Genomic DNA, 14,598 nt, shown 5'->3' on the forward strand with positions numbered 1-14,598 from the left:
GCACCAACGCTTCTTGCGCTTCACCATAGGAGACGAACACCTGCAGTTCGTGGCACTGCAGTTCGGCCTGGCTACAGCCCCACGGGTTTTCACCAAGGTCAGGGCTACAGTAGTTGCGGTCCTCCACTCTCAGGGTCACTCGGTGATCCCTTACTTGGACGATCTGCTGATCAAGGCACCCTCTCAAGAGGCATGCCAACACAGCCCCGACGCTTCTCTGGGGGCTCTCCAGAGTTTCGGGTGGATCATCAATTTTCCAAAGTCAAATCTGACACCAGCCCAATCGCTGACATATCTTGGCATGGAGTTTCATACCCTATCGGCGATAGTGAAGCTTCCGCTGATCAACAAGCGTTCACTACAGAAAGGGGTGCAATCTCTCCTTCAAGGTCAAGCACACCCCTTGAAGGGCCTCATGCACTTCCTGGGGAAGATGGTGGCAGCAATGGAGGCAGTTCCTTTCGCGCAGTTTCACCTGCGTCCTCTTCATTGGGACATCCTACGCAAATAGGACAGGAAACCGACGTCCCTCGACAGGAACGTCTCCCTCTCTCAGGCAACCAAAGCTTCCCTTAGGGGGTGGCTTTCTTCCCACTTCATTATCGCATGGGAAATCCTTCCTACCCCCATCCTGGGAGGTGGTCACGACGGACGCGAGTCTGTCAGGGTGGGGAGCAGTCTTTCTCCACCACAGGGCTCAGGGTACGTGGACTCAGCAAGAGTCCTCGCTTCAGATCAATGTTCTGAAGATCAGGGCAGTGTATCTTGCCCTAAAAAGTGTTCCAGCAGTGGCTGGAAGGCAAGCAGATCCGAATTCAGTCGGACAACTCCACAGTGGTGGCTTACATCAACCACCAAGGCGGAACACGCAGTCGGCAAGCCTTCCAGGAAGTCCGGCGGATTTTGATGTGGGTGGAAGCCACGGCCTCCACCATCTCCGCAGTTCACATCCCGGGCGTCGAAAACTGGGAAGCAGACTTTCTCAGTCGCCAGGGCATGGACGCAGGGGAATGGTCTCTTCACCCGGGCGTGTTTCAGGAGATCTGTTGCCGCTGAGGGAGGCCGGACGTCGACCTAATGGCGTCCCGGCACAACAACAAGGTCATGGCATTCATGGCACGCTCTCACGATCACAGAGCTATGGCGGCAGACGCCTTAGTTCGGAATTGGTCGCAGTTTCAACTCCCTTATGTGTTTCCTCCGCTGGCACTGTTGCCCAGAGTGTTACGCACGATCAGGGCCGACTGCCGCCGCGCCATCCTCGTCACTCCAGACTGGCCGAGGAGGTCGTGGTACCCGGATCTGTGGCATCTCACGGTAGGCCAAACGTGGGCACTACCAGTCCGTCCAGACTTGCTGTCTCAAGGGCCGTTTTTCCATTTGAATTCTGCGGCCCTCAACCTGACACTGTGGCCATTGAGTCCTAGATCTAGCGTCTTCAGGATTATCTCAAGAGGTCATTGCCACTATGAGACAGGTTAGGAAACCAACGTCCGCCAAGATCTACCACAGGACGTGGAAAAATTTCCTGTCGTGGTGCTCTGCTCGGGGTTTTTCTCCCTGGCCTTTTGCCTTGCCCATTTTTCTGTCCTTCCTTCAATCTGGACTGGAAAAGGGTTTGTCGCTCGGCTCCCTTAAGGGACAAGTCTCAGCGCTCTCTGTGTTTTTTCCAGTAGCGCCTAGCCAGACTTCCACAGGTATGCACGTTCCTGCAGGGGGTTGTCACATCGTTCATCCTTACAAGCGGCCGTTAGAACCCTGGGATCTGAACGGGGTGCTGATGGTTCTTCAGAAACCACCATTCGATCCAATAAGGGATATTTCTTTCTCACGCCTTTCGCAGAAAGTGATTTTCCTAGTAGCAGTCACTTCACTTCGGAGAGTGTCTGAGCTAGCAATGTTGTCGTGCAAAGCCCCTTTCCTGGTGTTCACCAGGACAAGGTGGTTCTGCGTCCGGTTCTGGAATTTCTCCCAAGGGTGGTACCCCCCTTTCATCTCAATCAGGATATCTCCTTACCCTCTTTTTGTCATCATCCAGTTCACCAATGTGAAAAGGATTTGTACTGGTTAGATCTGGTGAGAGCACTCAGGCTCTACATTTCTCGTACGGCGCCCCTGCGCCGCTCGGATGCACTCTTTGTCCTTGTCGCTGGCCAGCGTAAAGGGTCACAGGCTTCCAAATCAACCCTGGCCCGGTGGATCAAGGAACCAATTCTCGAAGCTTACCGGGCTGCCGGTTCCCTCAGGGCTCTAGGCCCATTCTACCAGAGCCGGGGGCACGTCCTGGGCTTTGAGGCACCAGGCTACGGGTCAGCAGGTGTGTCAGGCGGCTACCTGGTCGAGCCTGCACACTTTCACGAAACACTATCAGGTGCATACCTATGCTTCGGCGGATGCCAGCCTAGGTAGACGAGTCCTTCAGGCGGCGGTTGCCCACCTGTAGGAAGAGGCCGTTTTACGGCTCTCTTACGAGGTATTATTTTACCCACCCAGGGATTGCTTTTGGACATCCCAATTGTCTGGGTCTCCCAATAGAGCGACAAAGAAGAAGGGAATTTTGTTTACTTACCGTAAATTCCTTTTCTTCTAGCTCTAATTGGGAGACCCAGCACCCGCCCCTGTTTTTTTGTGTACACATGTTGTTCATGTTGTTTGGTTTCAGTTCTCCGATATTCCTTCGGATTGAATCTACTTTACACCAGTTTATAATCTTTTCCTCCTTCTTGCTTTTGCACCAAAACTGAGGAGCCCGTGGGAGCACGGGGGGTGTATAGGCAGAAGGGGAGGGGCTTAACACTTTTGAGTGTAATACTTTGTGCGGCCTCCGGAGGCATAGCCTATACACCCAATTGTCTGGGTCTCCCAATTAGAGCTAGAAGAAAAGGAATTTACGGTAAGTAAACAAAATTCCCTTCTTTTTTGATTCGACATGTCCAATCATACAGAGCTGCTCTAGTTCATGGTCTGCATTATAACCACTCCTGGCTAAGGGAGAAAATAAATAAATGTACTGACCACACAACAAAGGCTAGTAGCTGTTTCTGTGAGGCAACACATTGCCCTGCCTGTTTGTTTTATCACAGGAGTGTATGTTTCTGACTCGTCAGCAGCCGTGTGAGCTCATCATAAATAAAGTCCATGATGTAGAAGCTCTGCCAGCTGCTGAGCTCATGTCACTGACTTGATTTCTGATGAGCTCACAGAAAGAAGCAGCAACGAGTCCCCTGCTGTGTGGTCAGTATATTCATTCGTGCTTCCTCCCCTGGCCAGGAGCTGTGGTGTGTACTGACCATGAACTGGATCAGCTCTGCATGGTTGAACATGGCCATTACACAGTACATAGTAACATAGTAGGGACATATTTATAAGATTATCTCCGAACAGGAACATTTATTTATTTATTTCTTCATCGTTCCTTATGGGAGACCCAGACCATGGGTGTATAGCTTCTGCCTCCGGAGGACACACAAAGTACTACACTAAAAAGTGTAGCTCCTCCCTCCGAGCATATACACCCCCTGGATGACTATATCCAGCCAGTTTAATGCTTTGTGTTCAGGAGGTCACACACACACATGCATTCTCCTCTGATTTTTGATTTTTCATTTTTGATTTTAAAGAATTGGAAGAAAAGCGGGTCCAAGCTGGACCCCCGGCATGTCCCTTCTCACCCCACTGTGTCGGCGGTGCTGTTAAGGTTGATTGTACAAGGCTGGAGCCTTACATGCCACGCTCCTTCACCACCCCTCGGGCTCTGGCTTGAAGTGGGAGCCATCACGGTTCTCACTGCTTTGCAGGAGACCGGTCTCCATCTGCAGCCCTTTTCAGGACCCTGCTGGACGGAGTGCTCATCCCTCAGGGACCTGGCCCTGCGTCTCATAAGCTAAGTATTGAGACGTTATTGGAGGGTCCCTTGTATGTTTATTGTGGGAAGAGTGTGTTTTTTAACTTGCTGTGTTTTCCGGCCGGTTCTCTGTTTTTTTCCTGAGAACCGCGCCGAGGGTGCCTGCTTGCCGGCCGCATGTAAAACTTTAGGCCCCGGCTTCGGCTGCGGCCTAGTTTCGGTTTCACTGTCCCTGCATGTCAGTCATGCAGAGGGACAGTGCGGCGCCGCCCACTGGCCGTTCAGCTCAGGGGAGGACACTCCTCTCTGAGGAGATGTTTCCCTCCCCTGGATTTCTCCTTGGCCCTCCGGTTCCCGCTCTGAGCTTAACCCCGCCCCCCCTCCTCACTCCAGCGCCATTTTATCAGCGTTCTCACACTGATCGGCGCTGGCTGCTGCAGCTCTGCAACCTGCTGGGGGTCCAAGCTGTGGATTCCGGAGGGCACACAAAACGGCCTGGTAAGCCACAACCTCTGGTTGTGGACTTTCTTATACACTCTCTGGGGGTCATTCTGTCGGAGTGTGTTCTTTACTGCAGAGCCTCCACCTCAGCAGCATGTCTGTCACTAGGAGCAACGCTGCAAGGCTATATTCTATATGCACTGCATGTAAGCTCATACTGCCTGAACCGAGCACATATCCTCATTGTGATGCCTGCTCTAACATGGTGGTGCCTCAGCCTGGAGTCTCCCCAGTGGTCCCTCCGGCTGCTCCGGCCCCGGTGGCTGATCCCCCGGCTTGGGTAGCATCGTTTTCTAATGCTATCTCCCAGTCCTTTGCCGACTCCATGGGACAGTTGTCCCGGACTCTGCTGACCATGCATCAGCCCCCTTCTCAGGGCGCCTCTGCTGCTCCGACTCGCTCTGCAGAGCTCACAGAGGATTTTCCATCTGTTCCCAGACCCCGTCCTCCTAAGCGGAGACGCAGGGACTCTTCTCCTTCCTCGTCCCACATGCTGAATCGCAGGGCGAGGAGGATGCCTTTACTGTGGGCTCGGACGCTACCTCTATGTACCCCATTGATCTAACCGAAGGTGATGCGGATGTTAGTGATTTGATTGCGTCCATTAACTCCGTACTGAACCTCAATCCACCAGTGTCAGAGGAACAAGCCTCTCTGGTAGAAAAACACCAGTTTACCTCACCTAAGAGAGCAAGGTGTATGTTTTTTAACCACTCCAGTTTTCAGGCCACTGTGACCAAACCCAGGGCCTGTCCTGACAAACGCTTTCCAAAGCGTAGTTCTGATGACCGTTTTCCCTTTCCACCTGAGGTGGTCAAGGAGTGGGCTCATTCACCAAAGGTAGATCCTCCGGTGTCTAGAATCTCAGCCCGGACAGTTGTATCTGTGGCCGATGGCACCTCACTTAAGGATCCCACTGACCGCCAGGTTGACCTACTGGCCAAATCTGTATATGAAGCGGCAGGGGCCTCGTTCCCCCCGTCTTTTGCAGCAGTGTGGGCTCTTAAGGCCATCTCCGCTTCTCTGGCAGAGATGCATTCCCTCACCAGGGTTGCCTTAACTTCACAGGCTTCGGCTTTTTCATCCTATGCCATGTCTGCCATTCTGGAGGCTTCTCACCGCACGGCGGTGGCTTCCGCTAATTCCCTCGCGATCCGCAGGATCTTGTGGCTTCGAGAGTGGAAAGCAGACGCTGCTTCCAAGAAGTACCTTGCTGGGCTCCCTTTTGCTGGGTCCCGGCTGTTCGGTGAACAACTGGATGAAATTATTAAGGAAGCTACTGGCGGGAAGAGTACTTCCTTGCCACAAACTAAAGCCAGGAAACCTGTCCAGGGCAGAAACCAGTCGAGGTTTCGTTCCTTTCGTTCCTCCAACTGGTCGTCATCTAAGCCCTCAGCCTCGTCCACTAACTCAGCCAAGGATCGAAAAACCAGCTGGCGCACCAAGCCGCGTCCTCAGAAGAACGGAGGAGCTGCTGCCACTAAGGCAGCCTCCTCTTGACTATCTGGCCGCGCCAGCAGCGTCCTTAGTCGGTGGCAGGCTCTCCCACTTTGGCGACGTGTGGTTTCAACACGTCTCCGATCAGTGGGTGCGGGATATCATCTCCCACGGCTACAGGATAGAATTCTCTTCCAGCCCGCCAAACAGATTTTTTCTGTCCACTCCCCCCTGCTCCAAGGCCGCCGCCTTCTCACAGGCCGTGGCATCCTTGCAGGCCAACGGAGTAATTGTTCCGGTTCCCGTCCGGGAACGGTTCAGAGGTTTCTACTCAAACCTCTTCCTAGTCCCCAAGAAGGACGGTTCCTACCGGCCCATCCTGGATCTCAAGCTTCTCAACAAGCATGTTCAGGTGCGGCACTTTCGCATGGAATCTCTGCGATCAGTCATTGCCTTAATGACTCAAGGAGATTTTCTAGCATCCATCGACATCAGAGATGCCTATTTGCATGTGCCAATTGCAGTTTCACACCAGCGTTGGCTACGTTTTGCAATCGGAGAGGAACATTTCCAATTCGTGGCTCTTCCCTTCGGGTTAGCCACGGCCCCTCGAGTATTCACCAAGGGCATGGCAGCAGTGGTTGCGGTTCTGCACCTCCAGGGGTTGGCAGTGATTCCTTACCTGGACGACCTTCTAGTCAAGGCTTCATCCAGTGCAGACTGTCAGCGGAGTGTCTCGCTCACTCTCGCCACCCTTGTTCAATTCGGGTGGCTTGTCAATCTGCCCAAGTCCACTCTGACCCCGACACAGAATCTTACGTATCTAGGGATGCAATTCGAGACTCTGCCGGCACTTGTGAAGCTGCCCTTAGTCAAACAGCAGTCCCTTCATCTGGCGGTGCGCTCTCTGTTGAGGCCCCGCCGTCATTCCATCAGGCACCTCATGCAGGTGCTGGGTCAGATGGTGGCGTCAATGGAAGCGGTTCCCTTTGCCCAGTTCCATCTGCGTCCTCTGCAGCTGGACATTCTCCGCTGTTGGGACAAGCGGACCTCTTCCTTGCACAGGCTGGTAACTCTGTCGCCACAGACCAAGAGCTCTCTTCAGTGGTGGCTTCAGCCCCTCTCTCTGTCCCAGGGACGCTCTTTTCTGATCCCGTCCTGGGTGATTCTCACCACGGATGCCAGTCTATCCGGCTGGGGAGCAGTGTTTCTCCACCACCGAGCACAGGGCACTTGGACTCCGTCCGAATCAGCCCTCTCGATCAATGTACTGGAAATCAGAGCTGTGCTTCTAGCCCTCGTAGCCTTTCACCACCTGTTGGCGGGCAAGCACATTCGAGTCCAGTCAGACAACGCGACAGCGGTTGCCTACATCAATCACCAGGGCGGGACTCGCAGCCGCCTAGCTATGTTGGAGGTTCAACGTATCCTTCAGTGGACGGAGGACTCCAAGTCCACCATATCCGCAGTCCACATCCCAGGCGTAGAAAACTGGGAGGCAGATTATCTCAGCCATCAAACCGTGGACAGCGGCGAGTGGGCCCTGCATCCGGCAGTGTTCCGGTCAATCTGCCGCAAGTGGGGCACCCCGGAAGTGGACCTTATGGCATCTCGGCACAACAACAAGGTCCCGGTTTACGTGGCTCGCTCCCACGATCCTCAGGCCTTGGCAGTGGACGCGCTGGTTCAGGATTGGTCCCAGTTCCGTCTGGCTTACGTGTTTCCCCCTCTAGCTCTCTTGCCCAGAGTCCTGCGCAAGATCAGGATGGAGGGCCGTCGGGTCATAATCATTGCTCCAGACTGGCCCAGGCGAGCTTGGTACCCAGACCTGTTCCGTCTGTCCGTAGAGGTGCCGTGGCATCTCCCGGACCGCCCAGACCTTCTCTCACAAGGTCCGTTTTTCCGCCAGAATTCTGCGGCTCTCAGATTGACGGCGTGGCTCTTGAGTCCTGGATCCTGACGGCTTCCGGCATTCCTTCTGAAGTCATCTCCACTATGACTCCGGCTCGGAAGTCTTCCTCGGCCAAGATTTACCACAGGACTTGGAGGATTTTCCTGTCCTGGTGTCGCTCTTCCGGCCATGCTCCTTGGCCTTTTTCCTTGCCGACCATCCTGTCTTTTCTACAGTCCGGTCTGCAGCTAGGACTGTCCCTCAATTCCCTCAAGGGACAGGTCTCGGCTCTGTCAGTGTTTCAGCGGCGTATCGCCCGACTGGCCCAGGTGCGCACCTTCATGCAGGGCGCATCTCACATCATTCCTCCATACCGGCGGCTTTTGGATCCCTGGGACCTTAATCTGGTCCTCACGGCTTTACAGAAACCCCCCTCCTTTGAACCTCTTAGGGAGGTTCCTTTGTTTCGACTCTCACAGAAAGTGGTCTTTCTGGTGGCCATAACTTCTCTCAGGAGAGTTTCTGATTTGGCTGCGCTCTCTTCAGAGTCCCCCTTTTTGGTTTTTCACCAAGACAAGGTGGTCCTCCGTCCGACTCCGGACTTTCTCCCTAAGGTGGTGTCTCCTTTCCACCTTAACCAGGACATTTCATTGCCTTCCCTTTGTCCGGCCCCTGTGCATCGCTTTGAGAAAGCGTTGCATACTTTAGATTTGGTGCGGGCGCTCCGGATCTATGTGTCACGCACCGCTGCTCTCAGGCGGTGCACCTCTCTCTTTTTGTACTGACCACAGGTCAGCGCAAGGGTCTCTTGGCTTCTAAACCGACCCTAGCTCGCTGGATTAGGTCGGCCATCTCCGACGCCTACCAATGTACTCAGGTGCCTCCCCCGCCGGGGATTAAGGCGCACTCGACCAGAGCTGTCGGTGCCTCTTGGGCTTTCAGGCACCAGGCTACGGCTCAGCAAGTCTGTCAGGCTGCCACTTGGTCTAGTCTGCATACCTTTTCGAAGCACTATCAAGTGAATGCTCATGCTTCGGCAGATGCGAGCTTGGGCAGACGCATCCTTCAGGCGGCTGTCGCCCATTTGTGAAGTTAGGTTTTGCCTACTTCGCAGTTTCTGTTTATTACCCACCCATGGACTGCTTTGAGACGTCCCATGGTCTGGGTCTCCCATAAGGAACGATGAAGAAAAAGAGAATTTTGTTTACTTACCGTAAATTCTTTTTCTTATAGTTCCGACATGGGAGACCCAGCACCCTCCCTGTTGCCTGTTGGCAGTTCTTGTTCCGTGTGTTTTCACCGGCTGTTGTTGTAGACAGAGGTTCCGGTTGTTCCGGGTTTTACTCTATCTCTACTTGTGGGTGGATGTCCTCCTTCAGCTTTTGCACTAAACTGGCTGGATATAGTCATCCAGGGGGTGCATATGCTCGGAGGGAGGAGCTACACTTTTTAGTGTAGTACTTTGTGTGTCCTCCGGAGGCAGAAGCTATACACCCATGGTCTGGGTCTCCTATAAGGAACTATAAGAAAAAGAATTTACGGTAAGTAAACAAAATTCTTTTTTTTATTTTTAATTCTTTTTTTTTTTTTTTTTTTTAACACATTAAATTGTGCAACTTTAATTATTCCATGATGTATTATTTATAATATTCTTTGTTTGTCGGACAACCTCTTTAAAGTAATGAGGTATATGTGCTGCATACACATTTTTGAATGAAAGACCGCATTAACAAAATGACAACGTTCCTTATCTTGTTGAACCTGCTTATTGTTGCTTTAGAAATAAAAGTTGGAGGTGAAGGAATCTTCAATGCTGTCTGCGGCTGTCAGAGCACAAAAGTGAAGGATGAATTGAAAAGGTTGAAATATTCACATTTGATATAAGAATAGATGTAAAAGAAAGAGGATCTCTCAGATGATAAAAGCCCTTTGATTTCTGTAGAAGTTTATCCTTTACCACAAGTTCTTCCTTCTGATCATTTCACATCTTCTTCTGCAGTGTGCGATACTGTCTCCGGCCTTCAGAGTCAGAGAGTTTTCGGTCACAGATGTCGTACCCTATCCCATCTCTCTGAAGTGGCGCACAGAAGCAGATGAGGCTGAAGGGTAAGAAGAAATTATGTAAACTTGTCGTATAACCTTCTTACAGAGTATTGCCTTAAACTGATCTTTCCATATGGGATATCATTAGGAGAGGGACGTGGATCCCTTTGGCACTCGCTTTGTGCTCACAGCATTCTGCTATGCAGGAAACGGCACATTCTGCTTAGGATCTTGGGCAGTTCAATACTCACTTGAAGGAGCATTAGTGTGTAAGCGCTGCTCTGAAGGTTTTCAGCTCCAGATCCACTGCTCTCCTGTGCAGAGGAAAAGCTGGGGGATCTGGAACCTTCAGAGCAGCGCTTACAAGCACTAAGTGCTGTGCTACTTTCCTAGGACTCTGCCCACCACTGAGACTGCGAAGGTGGCCTCTAAATTTAAACAACAAGCAGCAAACTATAGAATTAAAAATCATTATGTTCTTGTGGCCAAAGAATTTTTAATAAGAGGGACATTGCTTCTATAGCGCTATTTATTTTGCAGAGCTTTACAGTCGTGATCATCACTGCCCCCATTGGGGCTCACAGTCAACATTCACTCCAGTCTTTGCCTGGGTTTCCTTCGGGTTCTCAGATTTCCTCTCACACTCCAAACACAGGGAGAACATAGGACTCCAGCACTGCAAGACTGTATTCATAGATTCCATGTATTCATAGACTAGTAGAGTTGGAAGGGACCTTAAGGGCCATCGGGTCCAACCCCCTGTGAGTGCAGGTTTTCCTAAATCATTCCAGCTATATGTTTATCCAGCTTCCGCTTGAAGATTTCCATTGATGGAGAGATCACTACCTCATGTGGCAGCCTGTTCCACGTTGACAAAGTTTTTCATAATGTCAAATTTGAATCTCCTTCCTTTTAGTTTCATCCCATTGCTTCTTGTACTTCCTTGTGCTAATGAGAATAGGGTAGTTCCCTCTGCACTGTGACTTCCCTTCAGATATTTGTAGACCGCTATTAAGTCTCCTCTCATCCTTCTCTTTTTCCAATCTAAACATTCCTAGTTCTTTTAGTCGGTCTCTATATGACATGGTTTGCAGACCTTCTACCATCTTGGTTGCTCTTCTCTGCAGTTGCTCCAATATATCGATGTCTTTCTTGAATTGTGGGGTTGGATTAGGGCAGAGTATAGGGGAATAATGACCTCTGTTGATCTAGATTCAATGCTTATCTTGATACATCCCAGAATTTTGTTGGCCTTTTTAGCTGCAGCACTGCATTGTTGGCTCATGTTGAATCTGGGATCTACTACAAATGCCTACTAAGTCCTTTTTCTCGATGCTATCACTTAGGTCTATTCCTCCCATACTATATCTGCTTTTTACATTTCTTTTACTCAGATGTAGGACTTTGCATTTGTCCCTGTTAAACACCAGTCTGTTTGCCTCAGCTCATTGTTCGAGTGTGTCTAGATCCTTTTGGATACGCTCTTTCCTCTAGTGTTGGCTACTCCTCCTATCTTAGTATCATCTGCAAGTTCCCCAGTAATTCCATTATCCAGATCATTTCTAAAGACCTTAAACAGCACTGGGCCCAGGACAGAGCCTTGTGGCCCTCACTTTAATCTTTCCTCCAGTTCGATGTGCAGCTGTTTAGTACCATATTACTCATTGTGCCCGATCATTAAGCCAGTTTTTAATCCATCGAACTGATTTTTTTGTCAATTCCATACTTGATCATTATTTTCAATCGGGATGTTATGTGATAATTTGAGTGCCTTACTATATACTGTAATGCTAATGACTGAGCCATCGTGCTGGCAATATAGTTGATTACATTTCACTTACTATAAAGCTGCACATTAATAAATGTCTCATTCATTTTCTGAACCTGATCATTTTCCAGATTTCATGAAGTCTTCGACAAGAACCACGTGGCTCCCTTCTCGAAAGTCCTCACTTTCCACAGAAAGAATCCTTTCCAGCTTGAAGCCTATTATTCTGACCCCGTCAGTGTCCCTTATCCTGAAGCTAAAATAGGTAAGATGTCTTTATGATTGGAGCACTACAGGAACTGAGAATTGTCCACTTTAGCTTGCAATAACTGTTATATTGGACATTAAAGAAACGCCGGTGGGTGAAAATCCGGCTTTAGCTGAGTGTTTCTGTTCACACCACATTTATGACCCGTGCAAGAAAAGATTTATTTTTTGTCTTCTATATATGCGATAAAAACTTTGACAAGGCTGAAAGTACCTACTGTATGTAACATGCAATGCCTCTGTGAGGAAAATCTAAAGCTGAATATACTCCATTCACAGGTCAGTTCTTTATTCAGAATATTTCTTCATCCAAAGACGGAGAAAAGGCTAAAGTGAAGGTGAAGGTTCGTGTGAACACGCATGGCATTTTTAGCGTTTCTACTGCTTCTGTGGTTGAGAAACTGGAGGTGGATGAAGGTGATGAACAAGCCACAGAAAGTGGGGTTGAAGCAAAGAACCAAGGTTCAGTGGACGCTATGGAAGAAGATGTAAGTAGTTCTTGTATGTGGACTTTCTGAGATCAGCTAGGCTTAGGGGGACAGGAGATCCCATTCACTCAACCAGCTGGGAATTATATGACCCAAAATCTATAAACCACCATATTATAAGTAGAATGACCCCAAAAACTGTTTGTAATTAATTATTTTTATTTAGAAAAAATACAAAAACAGTTTATTGCATTAAAATTTTTACACTATGGGGTTAAATTTATGAACACATTGATCATATTAGATTAAAGTCCATAAGGAGCAGGACAAAAAGTGAGGACATCAATAAAAAGCCCTATGGGGTGCAACTCAACATCTTAGCTTGAACAGATCAAATAAACAGTAAATGAGTGAGTAAAAGTAAACAGTGATTATTACATACAGGAGCACGGGTAAATATATATAACCAGAATCAGTTTAAACCGGCCTGAGCTATCTGAGAAAAGTCACTAGGTGGTGCTCTAGCATGCCCAGTAATGCAACCTTATGTGTGACTGTTCATTCTAGCAAAAAACTAAAAGCACAGTCCTCCAGAGTCACCCATATCGTATAAATGTGCAGTTCAGACGCCGAGTCCCATCCCAAGTTCGACGCACGTTTCGATATGTTCTTCCTCGGGGGCCAACAGGAGGCGGCTCCACAGTTGGATGAACAATGGGGAGGACAGTGTCTATCGAGAGGTCCTAATGGGGTACATTTATCTACACTCAATATGCAGAAACCAGTGATGGAGAAATGTTCTTTCTTTGTCGCTCCATTGGGAGACCCAGACAATTGGGTGTATAGCTTCTGCCTCTGGAGGCCACACAAAGTATTACACTTTTAAAAAAGTGTAACCCCTCCCCTCTGCCTATACACCCTCCCGTGGACCACGGGCTCCTCAGTTTTATGCTTTGTGTGGAAGGAGGCACACATCCACTCATGCATTCTCATACATAGTTATGACGGATGGAAGAAAAGAGGATCCCTATTGGGTCCCCGGCATGCTCCCTTCTCACCCCACTACGTCGGCGGTGCTGTTAAGGTTGAGGTACCCATTGCGGGTACTGAGGCTGGAGCCACATGCCGTCTCCTTCACCATCCCTTATGCGGCTCTGGGAAAAGTGGGAGCCTAAACGGTCATCCAAGTGCTGGGACCGTGCTCCATCCTCAGCCCCTGGTGGAACCTACCGGACCGGAGCTTCTTCACCCCCAGGGACCGGGCCCTGCAGCTTTAAGGTACTCTGTGTACCCATGTGGGGACTGTACAGGGAGGGAGGTCACACCTTCTCTCCGGAAGCCGCGGTAGTTCCGTCCGTTGTTTTTTCGGCGGACTTCCGCGCCCACCGTGCCTGCTTGTCGGGCACGGCCTGAAATTTAGTCCCCGGCTTCGCCGCGGCCTAGTCGCGAAAAATCCCGCCCCCGGGCCTGCCTGTCAGGGGTAAGGGCGGGATTACCGACATGACGTCGGCTTTGAGGGCTGGAGCATCTTTGCATGTCTCGCCCCCCACTCACTGACCACTTTGGGACCTCCAGATTCCCGCTCTTTGCCGGCGCCGCCCGCGGCTTCACGCCCCCCCTGAGAGCTCCGGCGGCCATTTTTGGCACTTTGCCGGTGGATGCTACGGCAGCAAAGCTCTACAGCTCCGGGGGATCCAAGACAGGGAATCTGGAGGACACACTCCGCTCGTTAGCGGTTGGTAAGCCACACCGGTCACCCGGTGCTGGTCCCCCTAGGGTGCCGGGATGGATATATATATACCTCTTGTAGGGCTATGTTGCCTGAGGGATCCACCTACCCTCACTGTGATCAATGCTCGACTCCTGCCACGCTTGCTCAGCCGGAGCCTCGGGCGCTTGTGGGCCCCTCGGCTCATGTAGATCCCCCTGCTCCCCCTGAGCAGTCAGCAGGGACAGAGACACCGTCGTTGGCCTCTTTCTCTGAGACGCTCTCCCAGTCACTTTCTCAATCCATTGCTCAGTCTATGGACAAATGGTCATCTAAGCTCCTTGAGGCATTGCAGTCCAGACCGGGCCCTTCACAGGCCCCGGACCCTGTTCATTTGTCTCCTCCAGGCCCTTCTCGGTCCGCGCCGCAGCGCGCTCCCAGGATAGCCCCTAGGTCTCAGGCGGAGGACTCCTGCCCGGACCGCAGTCCCAGACCGGCTAAGCGGTCTCGCTGGGACTCTTCCCCGACTTCCTCACGCTGCTCGGGATCCCAGCTTGAGGACTCTCAGGAAGACGAGGCGGACGTGGGAGCTCAGGGCTCTGACCCTGGCTTCGCCCTTAACCTTGATACACCTGAGGGGGACGCCTTAGTAAATGATCTTATCTCGTCCATCAACCAGGTGTTGGATCTCTCTCCCCCGCCTCCTCCTGT

General features: G+C 50.9%; 1 protein-coding gene across 1 annotated transcript in view; it reads left to right on the forward strand.

The window, feature by feature from the left end:
- The window catches only part of HSPH1 (heat shock protein family H (Hsp110) member 1), a 138,345-nt gene that overhangs the window by 68,896 nt on the left and 54,851 nt on the right, over nt 1-14,598 (forward strand). The window contains exons 9-11 of the mRNA XM_075337357.1: nt 9,673-9,779; nt 11,616-11,749; nt 12,031-12,239. Coding sequence (XP_075193472.1) covers nt 9,673-9,779; nt 11,616-11,749; nt 12,031-12,239 — 450 coding nt within the window. The remainder of the gene's footprint in view (nt 1-9,672; nt 9,780-11,615; nt 11,750-12,030; nt 12,240-14,598) is intronic.

The sequence above is a fragment of the Anomaloglossus baeobatrachus genome, chromosome 2 (assembly GCF_048569485.1).
Source record: "Anomaloglossus baeobatrachus isolate aAnoBae1 chromosome 2, aAnoBae1.hap1, whole genome shotgun sequence".
Classification (NCBI taxonomy): domain Eukaryota; kingdom Metazoa; phylum Chordata; class Amphibia; order Anura; family Aromobatidae; genus Anomaloglossus; species Anomaloglossus baeobatrachus.